This window comes from Gopherus flavomarginatus, chromosome 21 (assembly GCF_025201925.1).
Source record: "Gopherus flavomarginatus isolate rGopFla2 chromosome 21, rGopFla2.mat.asm, whole genome shotgun sequence".
Classification (NCBI taxonomy): Eukaryota; Metazoa; Chordata; order Testudines; family Testudinidae; genus Gopherus; species Gopherus flavomarginatus.
Genome location: NC_066637.1, coordinates 5,875,807 through 5,898,085, shown reverse-complemented (window position 1 = coordinate 5,898,085; position 22,279 = coordinate 5,875,807). Strand labels below are relative to the sequence as shown.

The following is a 22,279-nucleotide window of genomic DNA, read 5'->3' as shown; positions in this document are numbered from 1 at the left end:
TTTTAACCCCCAAGAAGTGTATCTTTGAGGTTTCTACAAACCGGTATCAGACTGGCGTCTGGTCTTGTGGTTTTTGTTCTTTGTGAGAAATCCACTTAATTTTCACGCCCGAACTGAGTATCTGCCGAGACAGGAAGCTCCACCCTTTCTTATGGTATAACTGAACTTGGCTCTTTGCAAAAGCAGCAGCGTGAACAATATGCTATAATGCTATGCATAGATTTATGGGCCTGTTTTGGATTTTGCTTCCCCCGGTTTTATGTGGTGTAACCCCTGTGACTCTGGTGGTGTTATTTCTGAGGTACACCCATATGAGGGAGATAAAGAATCAAATCCATAGACACACACAGTTTCAGATTCCTTTCTAGTAGTCACATAAAGAGATGAAAATAGAGGTTTCTTGGATCACTCTGTGTGTGATGGGGGACATTTAAAGCTACCATGAAAAGATAGACTCTTGTTTGCAGTAGGATCTGCTCCAAGTTCTTGACCATAGCTTCTCCCCTCTATCTGCCGGGGGTGCGTAGATGTACATTTAAAAATCATGCATTACTGTGGCTTGCTCTCCTGAATTGCCCTTTCACACCCTCCCTTCCCTCCCCCTGTGTACTGAATCATTCATTCTTGATGGCAACCTTGGACCTTCTGGGCTCAGTCCTGTGTTAGGAGAGGCGTGTAGCAGAGCGGCCGTAGGGCAGAATTGCGAATCTGTTCCTTCCCTGTCTCCCTCCACTGCTAGAGTCCTGTAACCTGGTGCAAGTTACTTCTTCCCTTAGTGCAGGCTCAGCTTTCCCTGTGGGCCACAGTAGTGGCCCCATAGAGCCTGCACCCCCACCACCTACACCCAGGACTGTGATCAATGCAGTGGGGACGGATGGGTCCTATTCGTAGCCCATCTGCAGCCACATGAAGCCAGGCCACACTCCAGCCCTTTAAAGAAGTTCCCGGCCAAGTAGGATAAAGTGATTTCTGCTAGTATTGTTCCCATGTCCCCGATCCATTTCAAGCTCCATTTAAAAGGGAAGGGGCAGGGTTGAGGGAAAGACACCCTATGGCCTAATGAGAGTCTCCGCACAGAACGTGCTCTGTCCCTTTAGCTATCTGATTTCTATGCAAAGATGAATCTGTAACCCCATGCAGTGTGGGTCACTGCACCTGCTTCCAGCCTGTCAGATATTCTCAAAGCTACAATAATAGCCATCGTGGCCTGGCTTGCCCTGCATCACTGAACTCAAAGAGCAAAACCCTGGAGTTTTTCTTTTTTCACTTGCTTTACCCCCTGCTGTGGGGGCGCTGCATTCACACCCATCTTGGGAAGGATTAAAACCCCAGTGTAATGTGCAGGCGTTGCCTCCATTTTAACTGCAGTCGGCTTTTGGGGAGTTCTGGGTCAGGATTAGATTTAGCTGAATTGGAACTGGAGAATTGGGTCTCTTCCTTTTTGGGGGCTGCTTCTCAATTGGATCTCCTTGAAGCAGGTGCACCCCTGCAAATCCCAATCTGCATCATCCTGAAACTGAAACCAACCTTCACTTTGGGTCGCATCACCCATTAATACCCATCTGTTAAATGTCTACGAGGTTTCCCGTACCTTCCCGCGAAGCATCTGCTGGTGGATGCTATCAGAGAGAGGAGACCGGATTAGGTGGACCACTGCTGTGATCTGGTACAGAAGTTTCTATGTTTCTAGCCAGGGACCCTCATGTTCCCACATGCTCTAAGCAATCTGTTTTGGGTAGCTACCTTAAAATATCTTCGCACCCACCTGCCCACCACTCTCCACCTAAAGTTTCCTGCTCCTATTAGGCAAATGGGCCCAATTCTGCTCTCGTTTGCACCAGTGTAAATCAATAGCATTACTAGAGTGAGGGGCCAGAATGAAGCACAGGCTTCTGAACAGATCCCTTGGGTGTTTGCAGAGGTTGGGTTTGGGGCGCTGTCTGGTTTCAGAGACCTGGGAAACAGGCATGTTTGCTTGTTGTTGGCTTGTTGAGTATAGGGTCAAATTGCAAAAGGTGCTCCCAGAGACTTTGTCCCATTCTGTTGCTCTCCTCTTCCACATAAGGACACTGCTTTGTCTGTAGCATCTGAGCATATCCCATAGTGGATAGCTGTTCACATTACAGGGGGCTTAGGCAGACACACAAACACACAGACCCCCCCTCAGACCCTTTGTGCTCAAGAGAAACCCTCGGGGAAGAGAGGAGCCCGGAGAACAAGAATTGTCCACTCAGCCCAGATGCTAGAGAGGAAACTGATCCCAGAGAGAATACCCCAGGAATGACCCCCCTCTTGAGTGGCTTGAAAGTGTCTTATTCTGAGAGCCCAATTTTCACTCTGTGTTGGACTGAAAAGGACCTTTTAGGGGCCAGGCCGGGCTTGCTAGTTAACTCCCGGCCTGCTTGTTTTAGTATTATTATTTAGCATTCGGAAGGGAGAGGGGTGTGTTTCTGAGAAGCAGCGGGTAAAGGTCATCTCCACTGATCTCATGCTTTGATAATACAATATCTAATCGAGCTAGCATGACATGTCAAATGTGATCTCATTTGGCCAAAATCCAGACTAGCCTGATTAATACCAGGGTGACTTTAAAGGGATGCCATCATGTTTAACAGGCCTAAAATCTCACTTCTGTGTTTTTCGTTAGGCTCCATATAAACTTTTCTATGTGTTTAGCCTTACCAAAGCAAATGCCACAGTGCCCCTAAACTCCCCTATAACAAGAGACGGCTTATACCAGTGCTATTGAGCAACTCTACAATAACAAGCCACTTTGCATAGCTCTAGGCTTTACGAGGTACCTTACCACAACAAACCATCATGAAAAGCCCAAGTGCTTATGCGGAGCTATACAATAACAAACCATTGTTCTTGAGCAACACAAGCAAAGGGGAATAAGGTTAAGGAAACATCTATTTCTGTTTCAAGCTTCTAGGAGTTTATTGCATACATCGGCGGGGCGAGGGAGGTCATTTATAAGAATGTGAAAAGCATCCTTTAGTGCCCCGTTAAATGCCACCTGTGTTAATATTTTATTTATAAGTGTGTACGTGTATATATTTGGATGGAAATAAAAGAATTTTCATCCAGATACGATCTACCGTGCCTCCCCCATACTGGCTACTTTGCCCACGATGAAAGCGACAGAGTGGTACTTTAGTCAGTTTTACTTATTACCAGCTGAGAGCCTGTCCTAGCCTGGTGTATATCCAGTGAATCATGTGGAAGGAGGAGTTCTACTACATGCCTTGTCATATTTTTGCATTTCAGTGTCCAGACTACTAGAGTATGTTTCTTTTCCTTTCTTGTAATCTTCCACCGCCTCAGCCCTGATTTTTTTTGAGCTGTTGTTCACACTCCCTTGTGGTAGGAAGATCAAATTCTGCCTATTTCATCAGCAGACTCTGCTTTGCAAAGCAAAAGTCATGCTTGGATGAGAGGCATGTGATAATGCTTTCTCATTGGCTGCCTGCATGACGGCTCTGCTGGACCTATTCGTCACTAGCTGACCACTCTTGACACCTGTAGAACATGAGCCTTTGGTGGATTTATGGCATAGCTGCTGCAGCTCAGTGAGGAGGGAAAAAATATTTTCCATGGCTGCCCAGACAGATATGAATGTAACGAGAAGGGTAACCAAATGGCATGTGTGACAGGGCAAAGAGCGACCCACTGCTTTTTGGATTTCAAAGCATTACCCCCACTTCTTCATGAACAGCCCTGGTTCTTGATTCATTATTATTCACAGAGGGTGAGAAAGCAATTATTATTAGCAGCGTTAAGAGTAGCACCCCATAGCTCTGATTGGGCAGACCCTGCTCTGAAGAGCTAATAATCCAAGTAGACAAGAGAGATCAAGGGTGGAAGGGGAAACAAGGCAGTGGGAGGTGAAGTGACAGCAGCTTGGGGTGTGCAATAGACTGCAGGGCTTCCAAGTCACAGCCCAGTGCCCGGCGCACAAGCCAAGCCTGATTCGCAGGAATGCTAGCACCACATGGTGGGAGATGATGTTGCTTCATTTAGAACAATCTACAGGGGCTGTCAGCAGCTGTTTTTCCTCTCTTCGGTGGAGGGTGGGGGGCTTTCCCATCACGGCTTTGGTGCACAGGAACAGAACAGCGCTAACCACTGGCAGCAAGGGGCATGGATTGTTTTGCTTGACTGCTCCTATATTGTGCAGCTCAGGCTCCCCCTCTGCCTTGGATGTCAGCCTTGATTAGAGGGAAAAAGGGAGGAAGGTGGAGAAGAAAAAAGGAGACATGGTGTCGGTTGAAAATGCAAATGAGGTGATTCTATTTAAATATCTTTTCTCACGCCCCTTTAAGACTTGACACTTTCCTCTCTGTTCCCCAAAAGCTGTTTGTTTTTACACCGGCCCCCCCAGTTCAAGCCCATTACGGCGCTATCCATGTGTGCGCAGGACAGGGCACAGGATGGCTGTCCTCCATCCTGCCTGAGCAGAATGTTCTCCTGCAGCTGAGTAGGGTAGCAGTGATGGGGTGGGGAGGACTGGTCTCCATGCTGAGTCTTGCCACCTGTTGCCTTTTTCATTCCAGGCCCCTACTTCTCCCCGCCCCACATTGCTCACCATCCCCGGTGGATAGGGCTGGGAGCCGCCTCGCCTGCCAAATACCATTCTGATGCTGTCACTGCATCTCCACAGACGGCATCTCTGACAGCAGAAAGGAACCTTTCCCCAACCTGCTGCCCTGTGCTTTCCGCAGAAGGCATTCCAAAGTGCCCCCTTCTAGCCGGTGAGGGAGGAGGGGCTGTGGAACAGCCACTTCCAGAGTCAGCCCAAAGAAATAAAAGGCTGACGCTGAGCCAAAAGAGGCTCTTGCAAATCCACTGACACTGGCATGGGCTAATTTTGCACTCGCGGTTACTCACGCACGCGCTCTGCTTCATCTGCTATGTATGGGAAGGCGCCCCAGATTCTGGCTCGCCTTAGAATGCTGTAGTAAGAGATCTGTGCCGGGTTCGATCGTTAAAACGCGAATCGGGCTGTAAAAGACCACAAGCGTCCTAGCAGCGCAGGCTGCCAGATTAACTAGGGACTGATTGGCTTGACCCACAGCTCTGCCAGCCATAAAAGCAGCAGATTGACCATGGACTGGATGTCAGAGTTCCTTCCAAATTAAGGCTGGCAAAGGGGCTGTGTTTTTGTATGGCATCCAGCTCCAGGATTTGCTGTGAGCAGAGTGTATAGTGTATTGGACTGGGCTGGGCATCTGGAGAAGGGAGTTTGAATCTCAGTTCTGCCTGAAACTCCCTTTCTGAAAATTGGGTAAATCACGCAGAGTATAATTTCCAAGGATAGTGGCTTTGGGTGACTCAGTTTTGAGTGTTCAACTTGAGATACCTTAAAGGAGCCTGATTTTCAGATAATGCTGAGCAACAGGCCTCTTTAAGGGGCCTCAGGTTGGACACCCAGAATCAGTAGACACTTGTGAAGGTCTTGCCCTTAAAACTTGTCTGTCCCACAGTTTCCTCATTTATAAAACAGAGACGGTGGATACTTACGTGCTTTTGTATAATACTTCGCAGTGGTGGGATGGAAAAGCTCTGTCTAAACATACGGTATTAGGATTATTACTGGTTATTGCCATATTGTGCTGCCATCTCAATAAAAGCCCTGTTGGACAGCAATATGGAAAAGCAGTGAGTTTTCCAACTCAAAGAAAGAAAGTTGGTGTGTTCTTGTTTTATTATTTGTACTCTTCATGCAGAATGAGGTCCAGATCCCGTCCGCTAGCCTTGTTTGTGCTGGCGGCGCCTCAGTCTGGTATCCCCAGCGTACCAGTGAAACCAGTAGTTACCAATTTTTTTTGCAAGCCACACTGGGACTGTAGGAATTTTATTTCTTCGTGGTGTTGAAGGAAAGGGGTCCTGCCTGCCAAAGGACTATTTTATGCTTGAGGGTGATTTATAGGCAAAGCTGAGGCACTTGTGGAAAAGGCAAAGCAGCTCTTGGCAGCGCCCCCAGAATCCACTGCAGCTGTGAGGTAGTGAAGTCATCGGCATAACAACCATTGCAAACAGAATAACAAAGTCTGCTCTGTTCTCATTTAAAATAATCTTTCCAATTCAGAAACCACATTAAAATTTACCTTTCTGCATACAATAATAATAATAAAAAAGGCAGATACTGCTTAGCAGCACAGTGTGAATAGCTCAATTATATTTAGGCTTCATTTTAGCCCTTGTATTGTAACTTTGTGTCTTCCCATTTATGCTTTAATGAATGAATGAAGCTAGTGTTGTGTTGTGGAATATATTGGTCTCTGTCCCTTTGTCTCTTCCATTTGCGTCATGAAATGATAGATCTGTTCAAGGGATGGTGGGAAAAGATCAATATTTGTTTTAAAATCACCTTTTATTCTGGCACTAAACTGACTCTGAAAAGAACAATTATTAGATCTTAGCTTCCTCTCCCCCTCTTCCTTTCAGATCCCTTCAGATCCTCCTGCTTCCAAAAAGCCCAAAACTGATGACTCTGCTTCCCAGTCTCCAACTTCTGCCGAGAAGGAAAAGCAGTCCAGTTGGTTACGATCCTTGTCTGGTTCATCCAATAAGGTGACTCTTAAGTAATACACTTGCCTTGTTTAAAGTAGATTGGTGGGAGGAAATTTGTGCTTGGTGTCCCTCCTTTGAAGCCAATGGAACAACACCAAGGATGGCTTTGGCCCATGCTCTCTAAGGGTACATCTACGTGCTCGATCTATCGGGGATCGATTTATCACGTCTAGTGTAGAAGCGATAAAATCGATCCCCGATCACTCTGCCATTAACTCCGGAACTCCACGTGGTGAGAAGCGGAAGTGGAGTCAACGGGGGAGTGGCAGCGGTCGACTCTGCCGGGTAAGTCGACCTAAGATACGCCAACTTCAGTTATGCTATTCGTGTAGCTGAAGTTGCATATCTTAGGTCGACCCCTCCACTAGTGTAGACCTAGCCTAAATGAAAGATGTTTTCCATCTTTCCCTGATGAATAGTGAATTACTCTGCCCTTCCCCTTCTCCTGCCGACTCTCAGTGAGCATTGGCAGTGTGGCTGTGGGATGAAATAAGCAGTTTCTCAATGCCTCAGAGGTATGAGAATCCTGAAAGGCCCTGGAGTCCCAGGTGGTCTCTTGCAAACCACATATTATTTGTTGGCAAGCAACAACTGAACGGGATTTTAAATCTAATCCAAGTTGGCTCTTCCAGTGAAAAGCACTAAGCAGTTAGGTCCAGAAAGCCGACCCAGTTGGGGAATTGTGTTAGAGACAACAGAACCCAAGCGCGCACACACACACACACACACACACACACACACACACACACACACACACACACACACACACACACACACACACACACACACACACACACACACACACACACACACGTCAATAACTTTCCTTTGCAGTTTATACTTTTGAAAGATATACTCAGTGGTGACCAATTTTTGTTTATTTTTCTCTTCCTTTCTTTCCTTCCCTCCCTTGCAGAGTATTGGTTGTGTCCATCCCCGTCAACGCCTCTCTGCTTTCCGGCCTTGGTCCCCTGCTGTTTCAGCAAACGAGAAAGATCTCTCAACACATCTTCCCATACTGATCCGAGACAGGTAAGAAGACTTGAGCTATGGGGTGGAAGGGAGAATCAATTTGATATGACAGCAAGCCCCTTTGCAGGTGTTTCCTTGCACTGATATGAGTGGCTGTGTTGTTTGGTTCAAGTCAATGTGCTGGCAGTGCAGTGAAAGCATTTGCAGCCGCAGTTTTAAGTGATTCTGGGGAGGGAAAACAAGAAAGTGGCAGTATTTGTACATACAGTAATTCAGTTTTCTTGAGTGAAACGTGCCTCAGAAGATTGCGAAATGAAGGATCTGTCCATGCATCATTGCTAGTTCAGTGGTGCAAAGAGACAAGCATTTTGTGCAGTTGATCTAGAGTTTTGCCCATCTGCTGTTTAAAGATGGCTTGGCCATCAACTTCTAGGATGATGGGTGGCATCTGCTCCAAGTTGGTAGGGACCAGTTGTTATCACCAGACAGCTCTTTGGTGGCCCCCTGTGAAATCTCTCAAGTTGTCTCCTCCCAGGTCAGTAGCACACAGGTGCCCCTGTCACCAAACCACTGCCAGAGCTGACACATTGACTCCCTAGTTGGCAGGCTCAGCAGACATGCCCTGGATTGAATGGGCCTTGGAGCCCAAACTATCCTCTTGGCCAATACCAGTGGTTTCATGAGATCAGGGTTGAGACACCCTGGGCAAGATGGTGCATGGAAGCATCCACTCCTGCTGCATTTGCTGTTCCTCATTCTATACAGCTCATTTCACATGCCCTTAAGTTATTCTTTTTAAGGCACTCGAGCCACTATCCATGTACTGTATCCATCTGTTAAATTTACTGTCTCTACAATCTTGTCCCTTTGGCAGGCGCTGTTGAAATATACCGAGACAACTATCCCTAGTAATACTCAAATTCCGGCTCATGGCATCAGTTTGGTTTGTCCTTCCGGACATCTTGATTTCGTACTTCCTAACACACACTGTTCTAAACCCGTTTTAGTGAATGTACTAGTATTTCAGAAATTAACAGGCCTTCTGATTGTTATGGGAATGAACTGAATTGACTTCCAAAGCCCTGCCTGTTGCTGCTTTCTTGATTATTATTATTATTATTACAGCAGCACCAGAGATTGGAGCCCCATTGTGCTTGGTGCTGAACATCCACAGAGAAGAATCCCTGCCCCAAAGAGCCCACTATCTAAATAGATAAGAAAAACAAGTGGGAGAGGAAACTAAGATGCTGAACAAGTCAGCTTATCAGGGGCAGAGCTGGGAACAGACCTCAGGTCTCCAGCATCCTTCCCATTGCTCCCATCCTTCTGGCTTTAAACATTCTGTCCCCCTGTATCAGTCGATGATTTATGTCTCCCAGGCCCCCCATTCTACCCCTGTTATTTTTAGGGAGGTTTCAACAGCTTTTCTTAGCTAGCCCTGCCACCCCCTCTCCTTTCAGCAGATCCCCCAGTGCCTTAGTGGTCATTCCAACCTGGTTGCTTAGATTTTTATTTCAGTTGTTTTTCCCCTCCCTTCTGTACAGTTCTCTCATTTTTTGGAATACAGAAGGGTCTGTACATGTACAAACATGCTCAGATCCATGTGAGTCTGCGTGCATATCTATATATGAATGTTGGTTTGGCTGTAACTGCAACAGGGGCTGCCCATGGAAATCTCCATTGACACCTGGAGGTCCAGATTTTCAGAGAGTGTTGAAGTTGTGACTGCAATCTGTGGTTGTGCACAGTGTATATAAATGTATACCCTATTTGCATGTGTACCCACCTTGTACACGAAAACTTGCTTTTGCATGTACAAATTATGCAGCTGAGGCTTTGACAGCCATCGTTGGAAAGCTGCTGTTATGGACCTGATTCTGCTCTCACATTCGTTTTCATACAAGTGTAGTAGTTACTCCTGATTTACACTGGTGCAAGCATGATCAGAATCAGTCCTTGTCTAGGCAGTGGTGGTAGCGCTGCCCTTACTTGAAATTGCCTGACACGTTTCATTATAAGTCCCTGTTTTTAGTTATTTAGAACTTTGCCAAACTTGAACTGCTCAGGTTGACAACTTTCATGCCAGTTGTCTGCCTCAGACTGAATTTTTTGGAAAAGTTAGGAAACAGGAACTTTCTGAGAAGAGACTGGGGGAAATACAATATTTTGCTCCTGTTAACAAAATGGTTGTTAAGAATTTTTTTTTAAGACACTCCAGCACTCTGTGCTTTGAAAAAAGCACTTGGAATTTGGCTGGGTAGTCACCCTGGTTTCAAGCATGTGTCTTGCTGTCCCTGCAAAAATTCATCCAAATTTGGCAGTTATAAGCCTCTGAAAAATCTTAGTTTGCACATGCTTGGTAGAGACTTTAACATATAATTAAAGATTGTTTCTCACTGCATAATTGCAAGGGGTCTGAATTAAGGCTCCATCGGCAACCTTACCAACATTTTGAGTGCTTGACATTGCAATCTTAATGTTCTTTTAACATAGTTCATTGAATGTAATATAATATATACGCATTCGCATACATGTGATCTGCAAAAATTAATTATGCACTACAGAATTTTGTTGGCACTCTATTGGCTTTTCTCCAGGCTGTGCAATCTCAAACGTTGGAAGGCAATTGTGGGTGGTTAGATGTAAAAGCACCATATCTTGGAAGAATCCATAAAAGTCCAGAGACAGAAATATAGAAACAGCATTTAACATACAGGAGACTTGACACTCTGGTCTCTTCCATGTTCACACTATTTAACCTGTAATTCCTGTTGAACTGAGTGGAGGTTACATGTCTAAATCCTCCTTGCACTTATAAGAGCATGGAGCACTTAATGGGTGGAGATCATAGGGCCAGATTCTCAGCTAGTGTAAATCAGGGTTGCAATCAATGCAGTTCTGCTGAGTTACACCAGTGGAGGATCTGGTGTTTTTCAGTCTAAGATGCTAGTTAGGAGGCATTTTGAAGGCAAGAATGGGACTGAATATTTTGCCTTTTTCTTTTGTCTCCCCCTTCCCAAACAGTTTTTACTCCTACAAAAGTTTCGAGAATGCTGTGGCCCCCAACGTGGCTCTTGCCCCTCCTGCTCAGCAGAAGATTATAAGCAATTCCCCATGTGCCACAGTGGTGTCACGGAGCAGTGAGCCAATGAGCAGCCCAGTCCAGCCACGGAAAAGGAAGCTGACTACAGACAACCCAGCAGTCCCGGACACAGTGACCACTGTCACTGCTACCGAAGAGGACAAAGAGTCAGAAGCAGAGATTGAAGTAGAAACCCGGGAGGAATGTAAGTGTGAGTTACCTGCCTTTATTTTTTTTTTTCTGAAATAATTTTGGGGTTTGGTTTTCCAGAGGAGTCGAAGGAAGTTAAACTCCAATGGGAGTTGAGCGCCTAATATGATCTAAATACCCAACTCCCCGAGGCCCCTCTGAAAATCCCAGCCTTAAATAATAGTGAGAAACAGAGGCACAAGTCACAAGTGAAATTTTCACTGAAGGACACCCCCGGTGCACACTCACAGAAAAGCACACGCTTAGATGCAGCCACAAAATCTCACACTTGCATTAAAATGGGTGAACGCACATGCAAATGAGTATACTGTACATCCCATGCCCTCTGGTGTCAAAAAAGTCTGCCCTGGGATTTGCATGTGCAGTCAGCTATTTTTCCCATGCAAATGGTGGTTTGTGCACACACAAACAGTTTTATTTCAGAGGGAAAATGTGTCCCTAAGTGGTCCATTTTCAAATTCCAGGAATCAACACATACTTATGTATTACCTAAGTCCCACTTCAGCCCTGTTGTGATGGTTTAACTTCAGCGAGGGTAGGATCAGCCCTTAAGCAGTGCACAGGGTTGGTGCTGCATCTCTGCACACAGTGAATTTCACCCACCAAGACTAGTGGGATATCCCTGTCCAGTTCTTCCCCAAAGAACTGGAAATGTTCTCCAGATGGAGAGTGCAGAGAGTTTGCATGCAGCCAGTGAGCTCAGTGGGCTGAATCCCAAAGTCTGTGCTCAGACGAAACTTCCACTGGGTTTGATGGGAGCCTTGCAGCCCTGTGCATTGCTTAGATCTATATTTCCATCTTACGTCAAGGCATAAAACGTTTCTTTCCTTTCTCCTGTTTGTAAGATTATCTGTTGTGTGGCTTCTCCTTTTTAAAGGGTCTCATCCCATTCTAACTTACGTTGCTGTGAACATTTGTTAACCTCAGGATTTTGTTTGTTTGTTTCAGTCACCTCATCCCTGTCCTCGCTCTCCTCCCCATCCTTTACTTCATCCAGCTCTGCGAAGGACATGAGCTCACCTGGCATGCAAACCATGGCCACTGTCAGCAACTCTTTTGAAGTTGCCACCCATGCTGAGTCTCACAGCAGCGGATTGGAAGCTGAACTGGAGCATCTAAGGCAGGCCCTGGACAGTGGCCTGGATACTAAAGAAGCCAAAGAGAAATTCCTCCATGAAGTGGTTAAAATGAGAGTGAAGCAGGAGGAGAAGCTAAATGCTGCCTTGCAGGCTAAACGAAGCCTGCACCAGGTAATGATGGACAACAGCTTCCTGTTGTCACTGTCTGCATATTCACCTCCAAAGGGAACCAGTTGGCTAGTCTCGCGTTGAAAATAATTCACCTCTCTTCCCAGAATGCTAGCAGCATTCCCTGGAGTTCTGGTTCTGAACAGAAAAGGGCCAATGCATGGCATATGGGAGCTTTGGCTATGTATCACATGGCCACCTGCCCCTGTTTAAGAGAGAATCCCAAATTTTTAACCAAAACGAAACCACTTCCCTGTTTCCCTTTGAGAAGCTCGCCAGGCCCAGCCTGTTCACGTTTCTCTCCTCAAAGAGGGGCCTATTGAGAGCTTTTGTCTGTTAGGAAGCATGTAAAATTTCCCCATTGTCCAACCCAGGCACATCTCTGCAGGGCATGGGGTGGCGTCAGCACGCTGGGGGGCGGGGGGAGTTGAGATTGCCAGTCTGTAGTAATTATCTACATTTGTGTGCTAGTAACCAGGGTGCAACCTCCTCGTAGGATACTGCATATGAAGCATAACTAGGTGGTATTGTACCCCCAGTTCAATGGAGCAGGGATATTGTCTGTAACAATGAGCGTTGTGTTAATTTTTAGCATAGAGGGCTGGTAGCAGAGACCCTCTTGCTGTTTGCCAAAAGCAGGCACACACATTCCTGTCAGCCAATAAGTGCCAGGTTTGGGGGGCCAGTGGCTCATATTTGTTTGCACTAAGGCTTTGCACCAAGACAAAGCAATATTAGAACCTAGGTGTTTTATCACAGTTCCCGTAGTAGGAGGAAGGTGCCTGGGTGAACCTGATTCATATTTGAACCAAAGTCTGCCCAACCAGTTGGCATTGACTCCTCCATTAGTCTGCCCAACCAGTTGGCATTGACTCCTGGCATTGACTCCTCCTCCAGATTTGCAGCCCGTTCTCTCACACAATATACTGCTCCTGTAAGGAAGTCTTCGATATCACAGGTTGCAAGATCAGCTTCCAGGGGAAGGGAGGTCCAGCGCTTTCTGTCAGCCAGAGCTGCTCACTCACTGTGTGCGCCCTAGGGGCAAGCCACTCGATTTCCTTGTGTTTCATTGAAGCCAGCTATGTATAATATAAAAAAGCAAACCTCATTTACGTAAAACAGGTGCTGAACCCAAGTTGAGCTTTACAGGATTAATCAAGCAAAGGAGTGTGTCAGACCGGGAGAGAGGATGGCGTCTGACCCTCAGTTTCCATTTTGGCAGCTCTGGGTTTCCGATTCCACGGAGCTAGGACGTACGTGCATGTGCGCCCCCCATGTCGAGGTTGAGCTAACAATGGCCTGGCTGGGAAGTGAGATTGTCAAATGAGTGAATTTCCCATGACCCGAATGCAGTGTGTTACTTACCAGAGACACAGTTGCTGTGAGGGTTTGCCTCTGACAGAGAGGAAGTCCAGCTTCTGGGAGGGGGTGGGAGGAGTCATGTGCCATAGTTCGTTTAATTTAACCCTTTAAAAAGCCAGATCACAGCCAATTTTTGCAAAGAGAAACATAAGTAATTGATGTATAAGCATGGCATTAAGATTAGAATATTTGTAATTTGAAAAGCATGTGATACATGAACGTGGGCATGTGTCCATAAACTACCAGTTAGCCTTTTCCTCTCCGTTTGTTCCCTTTCATTTCCCTCTGGTTTAATTTGATTTCACAGCTCTCGCTTGGGTGAGAGTTTTCATGCTAGTCATTCATGCTAAGAACTTCGATGGCAGGAAGGGAAACATTTTCTGAATGAAGCGGAGGTGGATTTACCTTCGCTTTTACTGCAGGGGTTTCCTAACCGTAGCAGGTTCCGTTGGCTACTTGGCAGTAGCCCGAGGACTGCACGCAAACATAGATAATACAACAGAGCTGCTTAATGTTAGAAATTAAAAATAAGTAACTTATTTTCACATTCATCATATGTCTCTTCCTGACCAGCTGTGATGGAGTTGCGTGTTGCTCGATTGCAACAGCTGTAGAAAGCCTCTTGGCCAGCTTTGCCCTTCAGAAGTGGCACTCACGGGCTGCATTGTCCTCATTTTGTGCAGACTCAAGTTCGTGTCTGCAGATAAAGGGCAGCCATTAGAGTTATCTCATTTGATCCTTCTCTCTGAAAGTTGTTTTCAGCCAGTACAGCATTCAGCACTAACAGTGAATGCACCAAAAGAGTGAACTCCAATTCATCTTCATTCAGCATTAGACAGTGACAGCCATTTTGCTTGACAGTAAGATGAGAAATTTGGATCAAGCCTGGCTTTTTAAAAGTCCTGAGTTTTTGGGTTCCTTGGGCCCAGGACTTTCATTCTGCCCACTAGAAGGATTAGGTCATTTGCAAAATTTGGAACCAAGTTCAGATTTCAGCCTCCTTTTCTTCCCTCCCCCGCCCCCCAAATAAAATAAAATAAAATAAAAAATAAATGCAGTGGTGTTTGAATCTCAGGGTTTGGTTTAGATCCATTTCTCCTTTCCAGTGTCACTTAAGAACATATGAGCAGACCTACAGTCCCTCTAACCCTGTCTTCTGACAGTGGCCAGTGCCAGGTGCTTCACAGGCAATGAACAGACCAGGGCAAATAGTGAGTGACCCATCCCATCATCCAGTCTCAGCTTCTGGCAGTCAGAGGTTTAGGGAAACCCAGAGTATGGGGCTGCATCTCTGAGCATCTTGGCTAATAGCCATTGATGGACCTAACCTCCATGAGCTTATCTCATTCTTTTTTTGAGCCCAGTTCCTTGCTGTAATCTTGTACGTGCTGCACCTGTTCCTGTGGCACTCTGTAACTGTTTGCGCCTTCCAGGAGCTGGAGTTCCTGCGTGTGGCTAAGAAGGAGAAGCTGAGAGAGGCAACCGAGGCAAAGCGCAACTTGAGGAAAGAGATCGAACGTCTTAGAGCTGAGAACGAGAAGAAAATGAAAGAAGCCAATGAGTCGCGGATACGACTAAAGCGGGAACTGGAGCAAGCCAGGCAGATCCGGGTGTGTGACAAAGGATGTGAAGCGGGCAGGCTGCGGGCCAAGTACTCTGCCCAGGTAAGGCCAGGCCTTTGAGAGCTGCTTGGCATACAAGCTTCCCTGCTGTCCACTTTCTAGGGTTAGTCAGTGCCATCCTTCTTCAGCCTGTATGCCCCTTGACTCCAGTAGGGATATTCTCTGCCTGTCTAGGTATCTACATGGCCCCTCTGTAGTATTTGGGCCATCCTGAGACGTAGGGAAGAATTTTCTCCCATTTTACAGATGGGGAACTGAGGCACAAAGAGGTGACTTGTCAGGGTCACATAGGGAGCGTCTGACAGAGCAGAGATGGACCCAACTCTCGAGGCCCAGTGCAGCACTTTATGCACAAGTCCATCTTTCCTTCTCCGGAGTTGGGCCCTCTGCAAACGCTCCCCAGGTCTGAGGAAGGTCACACAGCCAAACTTGGTAACTCAGGCCTTTAACTAGAGGCAGTGCCAAGAATATTTCTTCCAGGTGAAATTCACCCTGTGCAGGGAGCCGGCACTGTGTTTAGTACCATTGCAGTCCACGTTGAGCCCCATGGGCCACGTGCTGTCCCTCTGCACAGGGGTGATTTCATCTAGTGAGAGTATTCGGCAAAGTCCCATAGCTTTCAGTCACTTTCCGTACAGGATTTCCCTAGTGATCACCTGCAGATTCAGAAGGCTAGGTGTAGCTCAGGCTGCATGGCTGGACTGCACCACTGGGAGGGAGTTTTGCTTATTGCTGTGAGCCAAGAGGAGTGTTTCACTTCAAGCTTTTAAATTAAAACACGCACCCCAGCCCCCTCTCACCTTCCCCCAGCCAGATTCTCTTCTAACAAAACAGTCAGCAGCTTATTCACACAAACAAAAGCCACGGGCCCCAAGAGCTCAGGCTGTATGTCCTTAAGTCACCTTGTTGTGTCTTGGTCTTGCAGGGCATGTGGAATGCAAGGCCATCCACTGTTCCAAGCCCCCTGAAATGACCCAGCATAACTGGCTGAGCTGAGAGCCGAGTGGCAGCCTCCTGGATTTCCGTGAGAAACACCAGTCAAGAGGAGTCCGCTGCAGTGCTCTGCCCCCCTCCCCTTCCTCTCCCACTGAAACAACCTGATTGGCCCTTAATTCCCTCCCAGTTAAAAGAATGAGGCCCCATAATCCTTGTTAACCCTCTCGCAACCTCACCCTCTCCAAAAAAACCCAATTAGCCCTTCTCCCCAATTCCCTCCCCTTACTGCCTTCTAGCCTTATTCAGACGTGCTCCCTCCTTGACCACCTTCTGCTGAACCATCTCCACCACTGGTTCTCAGTCCAAGAGTCTGGCTGATAAATGGTTAATAAGGGAGATGGGTCAGAGAGAGCCTAGATCACAGGGAGTTTCTGGCAGGAGGGAGATGGGGCAGGTTTCAGTCCCAGTCCAAGCAGCTGACTTCCTGCCACGGTTCCTCTCTCCACACTAACTTCCTATATCCCCCCACCCACCCACCCATCCGTCTCCCAAAGCTCCCAGAAAGCAGCCAGTTTTATGTTGTTTTAGCATTGTTTGAGGGAGGATTAATAATGAACTTTGGTAGACGTAGGCCTACACAGAGCAGAGATACATGTAACATCTATGCAAACACCATAGAAGTACATGCATTTGACCTACTAGAGGATTAGGTCATGGATCAACATAGGTGTATTCACATTAGTTCATACCTAATGTAGCATGTTGTTACACACACATATTTGGGGCTGGATTGCAGGTCACATTCTTCCCAAATACCAAAACTTACAACGGCAGCCTTTCAAAGTAAAAAAGAAAAAGCAACACCCTAAATTCGTCTAACCCTGGTTCTCAATAACGGGAAGGGGAGTGGTCTGATTGTACCATTCTGAGACATGCCTAATCCGGAGACGAGAAGCAGGAAATGATGTGGGCTTCCTCCCTAGCATCTCAGGATGTCTCACTGATAAGAGGTGTCCAGACTAAACATACCCAGACTGAGCTCTGTTGCACTGGGCGTTACCTGCAATTGACTTCCAGTTTAGCAAAAAAGAAAAAAAAAACCCAAGGCATCAGGTCATGCAGATAAACTAAACTAAACTCTTTAATTACAGGATAGAGCTTTGCCGAGCTGCAGGTGTGTCTTCTCTTCTATTTTGCTCTGGATGAAAATTTGACTTGTTCCCTCCCCATCTCCCATAATACCCCCAGTTGTGGGGTTTTCAGCTACATGACTCTAGCATGAGGGCTAACATTTGCAAAAAGCAACTAAATAACTTAGGAGCCTAATGCTAAAAAAGTGACTTAGGCACTTAAGAGGCTAAAAATTTTATAGAAAGTCAGTGGGACTTGTCACTTAACTGCTTTTGAAAATTTTACACTATTTGTCCTTGTGCCTTACTTTGTAGCTGCCAAACTTGCACAGGAAGAGAGGGAGAGCGAGAGAATGTATGTGTGCATGTGTTTTCATAATTTGTTCTTGATTTCAAAGAAACCACAGTTCTTTTGCCAGATTTAGTCTGTGAACTAGCATCAAACAAGCATGTGAAGACATAATAAACCCAGGGGTGGGCTTGTTGACAGGAATTTAAAAGAGTTAGTTAGGGGCCAATCTCCTAGTGAAAGGCATGGCAAGTTGGGCCCTGAACTCCTGTAGCCTAGCCTAGAGGGCCCAATTCAGAGTGGGTGTAAAGATCCTGCACCTGCTGATGACAGGTCTGGTTTCAGCCCCAGGAAGGCAAGGCAAATGACATGAGGCTGCAGATGTTTTCTGTTACCTCTGCCACTGGGCTAAGTTATAGTTTACAAGTCAGCACAGTCCTCATCCCCATCTACACCCCTGCTGGAAGTTGCACTTGCCACTCTGAGTCAGACATTCAGACTATGGGGCCTGAGTCGGTGAGGAGCTGAGCTCTTCCTACCGTTTGGGATTGCTGAGGATGGTCACAGGCTGATGCCCGATGCTGGAATATGAGTGTTGGTTCATCTTCCCACTGCAGCATAAGTCGCAAGCCCCAGATTTGGAGTCCAACCCCCCACCCCTCCCGCCTGCAAGGTGCCAGCCCTTCCTCTCTTGTGTAAGGATCCATGGGCTGTTTGGCTAGATTGCTATGGGGGAAGCCCAGCTGCCTTTTCAACATCATTTTATGGCCCAGCAGGCACTTACAGCTTGTGCTGGTCAAAAACTGAGTTTCATCAGCTGCCAGTTTAGCTTTTACCTCAGCACACCAAGGCCTGAAGGGACCACTGTGGTCCTCTAGTCTGACCCCCCCCAGCTGTAGTCCAGGCCTTGGTGCTGCTCCAGAGTAATTCCTGTTTGAGCTAGAGCAGAGCTCTTAATCTTATTAAAAATTTCCCTGGCTGGAGAATCCACCACACCCTTTGATAAATTGTTCCAGTGGGTAATTTATCCTCCATGTTAAAAATTTAGGCCTTATTTCCAGTCTGAATTTGTCAAAGTAGTTCAAAGAGCTACAGCCTGTGGCTGGAGTCAGGGGAAATTTCAGATGGTCACTTCTTTCCTCCTTCAGCCCCACACCTTGAACCTAGCTGCCCCTCTACATTACTAGTGTTGTCTTCCCTTCATCAAAGTCCCTTCCATTTACCATAAAAGTGTAAGGATTCTTGCTTGTCTGTAAGATGAGATCACAGTTGGCCTTTTTGGGGGGCTGTGACCAGCTTGAAGGTCCAGCTGGCCAATCAGAATGCATTTTTGGAGAATCATGCTAATAAACTCATCTAAAACACATGGAAATTAGTCACGTTAGCATGCAGTTACATCCCTGCATATTGCTACCTTAAAAGTCCATGGGCATAAGAACTGCACTGGGTGGGGCTTCAGTAAATGACCTGCTGGGTCTTTCCCCTCTCTAACAGTTCTGAGATTCATACCATACCACTGGTCCACCCTGTCTTGTAATAGTGAAGTGCTTCCAAGAAGGCAAACAGTTCCCATAATGCACATAGTAGCTGTACGGGGGAGGGTAGGAATGATGACATTCCTTCTTCGTCCTGCCATTGACCCTCTTATCCCCTGCAGCACGAGGTTACGTTACTGTTCTCATAGCCTATATCAATTACTTGTGTTGTGTTATTGGTCTGAAATGATCTGGTTCTTTTCTGAATATACAAAGACACAATGGAACCAAAATACTGTTTTCCTCCCTCCATTTCCTTTCCTCTAGATTGAGGACCTACAGGTTAAGCTTCAGCATGCCGAGGCTGACAGGGAACAGCTCCGAGCTGACCTGCTGCATGAGAGGGAGGCTCGGGAACACTTGGAAAAAGTGGTCAAGGAACTTCAGGAACAACTGTGGCCTAAATCAAGCAATCATCCCAGCAGTGAGAACACAGCAAACGACACTGAGAACTAACGTCCGATCTAGAAACAGAATGACATGTAAGGGAGGGTGTGTGTGTACGTGCATGTGTGACTGGGGGTGTGCTGCGCTGCACACATCTATAAATATGGACTTTATCAGTAGTTGGAGGGCAAATGTTACTCTTTACAACAGAAGCACTGACTTACGCCTCTTTTCTCAATCCATATAGCACAACATCTTACTGTGCCTATACCACACAGAGTGTTTATAAACTAAATACTTTTGAGTCCACTGCAAATTTTCTACTGGCAAACTTCAAGCAAGCAGCATCGTCCAACTCAAACCAGAGTATAAGGCAAGCAACCATGGCAGTGCTATGATGTTGTTCTTGTGCTTGCTGGAACACTTTGGAATGTAAAACAAAAAAAACCAACAAACTTTTTGTTATAAGCTATTTAAAATGATTACATTATACAGACTTGGTATTAAAACAATTAACAAGATTTTTTTTTTTAATAAGGAACCTTTAAAAGCAAAAACAAACAAATTAAAAAAAAAACCAACCCTTGATGCACAATTTTTAAATGACTTGTTACAGGCTTTGGGATTCTTATTGTAGAAGCCCTCTGGTGATATTGCCATTTCATCAGCAATTTTCAACCCCTTAGGAAGCCATCACAGTTTTAACACTGTCATGTGGTTCTATGAGAATTTCAGAGTGCTTTTCAAAGTTGATTTTTTTTCTTAGTATGAACGATCCTCGTTTTCCTCTACTAAACCCAGGAAGAAAGGAGGATGGAGGGGAGTGCATGTGTGGGGAGAGTGTATGCTAGAGAGAGATAAATCCAGCCTTATTGACTTCAGTGTTTGTAAATCACGCCATAATTTTTAAAGATATTGGTCATTAACTGATGTGTTCAAAAGACTCACTTCATCCAAGAACACTTCAGTTTTAGGAAAAGAATGGAAGAAGAAAGAAAGTGAATGAACTTAAGTTGGTTGAAAGATAAGCAAAGAAAAAAAAGAAGAGAGACAGACATGCATTTTGAAGTCATTCTGAAATCTTTACTTCAGTTTTCCAGAGAACTCATCTTTGTTACACAATCTTTTCATAAATTCAGTATTGATTTACCTACTCGGCATCGTCTGTCAGGATTACTGTGCCCGAGGACAGTGCAACACCAGATACTACAGAAAACTAAGAATGACACTTTTGCTGCTGTGAATAAGGCTACATCTTTTATTTTTTTTAAATAATAGAAATTACTTTAATTTTGGGATCCAAGCCGCAGCCCTGGAATAAAAATGCAGCATTACATCACTTTGTCTTTTTTTATTTTTAATTTTTTTTTTAAAGAACTGCACTTTGTCAAAATCTTCCTCTGCATTTTATTCCACAGTTGTAAAGTTTAGAGGTTGATTATTCTAGGTTGAACCGTGCTTTAAAGACTTCAAAACATCCACCCGATTCTCCACAGCCTGGCACCTCAAGTCATCATTCACACCCAGGCAAAGTGACTGCAGACCAGGGACTGAGCTACCAAATCAGGATTTTCCATATACATATGCTAGTAGCAGTATTTTATACTCGCTTTGCATGGTTGTACATATCGACAAAGTGGAAGGATGTGGAGATTTGGGCTTTCCCCATGTGTTTATATATATGCAGTGCTTTACTGAACAAGGGAAATCGTTTAATTAAAAAAAACCACACATATCTCAATGTGCACCCAAGTTAAAAGGCATAAGGTAAAAATTGGACCTGGGACTGTTGATGTGCCTTCCAGCTAATTATTCCTTTCAGCATCTTGTAAAGGAAATGTTGACTTTTTTTTCCCAACTAAAAAAAAGAAAATAAAAGGTAACCTGTGTGTCATTATAAACAGAAGTTATACTCAGTGAAGCACATTCCTAGTCATCCTTATTTTCTTTTTGGACATTTATGCAAACTGTGTAAGCTTGAAAAATTATTTCCCAGTAGACAAAAAGCGGCTGCCAATCCTAAAATTATAGTATTTACTTACAGTGCATTAGAGAGAAATAAAAGATTTTTTAATTTTTTTTAAACAAGAGCTGTTTGCTTGAATCCATTATAATAACCATTGTAACTGTGAGCATTAATGGGAAGTAAAGTTCATATATGTTTTAGGTACAAGGAAAGAAGGTATATGAAAGGAATCAAATTATGGGGACAATGCAGAACTGTGGGGAGCAAACAAACTGTTATACCAAGTAAATTACGTGAAATTAAAATTGTCTGTTTAAACAGGGGATTTTGCCCTTGTGTGTTTGGGATGGTGGAGATTGAATTAAGGTGGAAATCTCCTCTTCTAAAGTGCAATGCAAAAGGAACATTGTTTATGCAGGGGTATTTTTATGTGGTGGTTTTTTTTTTTTGTTTTTTTTTTTTTGCTTGTTTGTATTTTTTTCTGCAATTATTAAAAAAATCATATGCATGGAATTAAAATCTCTGCCATATGTATATTCATTAATGGGCATTATTACTGTCTTATGTAAAGGGTTTGTTATGCAATATGCATAAAACTGTTCTCAGCCTTATGATTTCCACATCTGTATTTTTCAGTTATTTCTTCAAGGGAAACTAAATAATTTAACTTTAGCTGAGTGTTGCATATTTTAGAAGGTCTCTCATATGCTGTGCTCTATTGCCAGGTCAAGAAATTACACATAGAACAAACCTGTTGTTTTTCACCATGCTGGCTTCTTTGAAGCAGAATGTTTTTATTGTTTCGTCTAACCTTTGAATGTCTCTTTCCTTATGACCTAACAAAAATTTTCAGCATGTTGAAGCCTCTACCTGTCTCAGCCAAGAAAAAACAACCTTCTTACCTGCGGCACCTCATATATTTCATCCTTGTATTTATGCAGCACGTATATTTATTCATTGGCATA

At 45.1% G+C, this 22,279-nt stretch overlaps 1 protein-coding gene across 2 annotated transcripts in view; it reads left to right on the top strand.

Annotated features, from left to right (window-relative positions):
• SKI (SKI proto-oncogene) overlaps positions 1 to 19,440 on the top strand; it is a 138,928-nt gene extending 119,488 nt beyond the window's left edge. Inside the window, exons 2-7 of one of the 2 annotated variants that reach the window (XM_050931747.1) lie at positions 6,451 to 6,576; positions 7,493 to 7,608; positions 10,573 to 10,841; positions 11,789 to 12,090; positions 14,883 to 15,113; positions 19,229 to 19,440. In XM_050931747.1, the coding sequence (XP_050787704.1) occupies positions 6,451 to 6,576; positions 7,493 to 7,608; positions 10,573 to 10,841; positions 11,789 to 12,090; positions 14,883 to 15,113; positions 19,229 to 19,417 (1,233 nt within the window). In that variant the 3' untranslated portion in view covers positions 19,418 to 19,440. The remainder of the gene's footprint in view (positions 1 to 6,450; positions 6,577 to 7,492; positions 7,609 to 10,572; positions 10,842 to 11,788; positions 12,091 to 14,882; positions 15,114 to 19,228) is intronic. The other variant, XM_050931748.1, reaches the window with a different exon arrangement.
• The last annotated feature ends 2,839 nt before the right edge of the window (positions 19,441 to 22,279 follow it).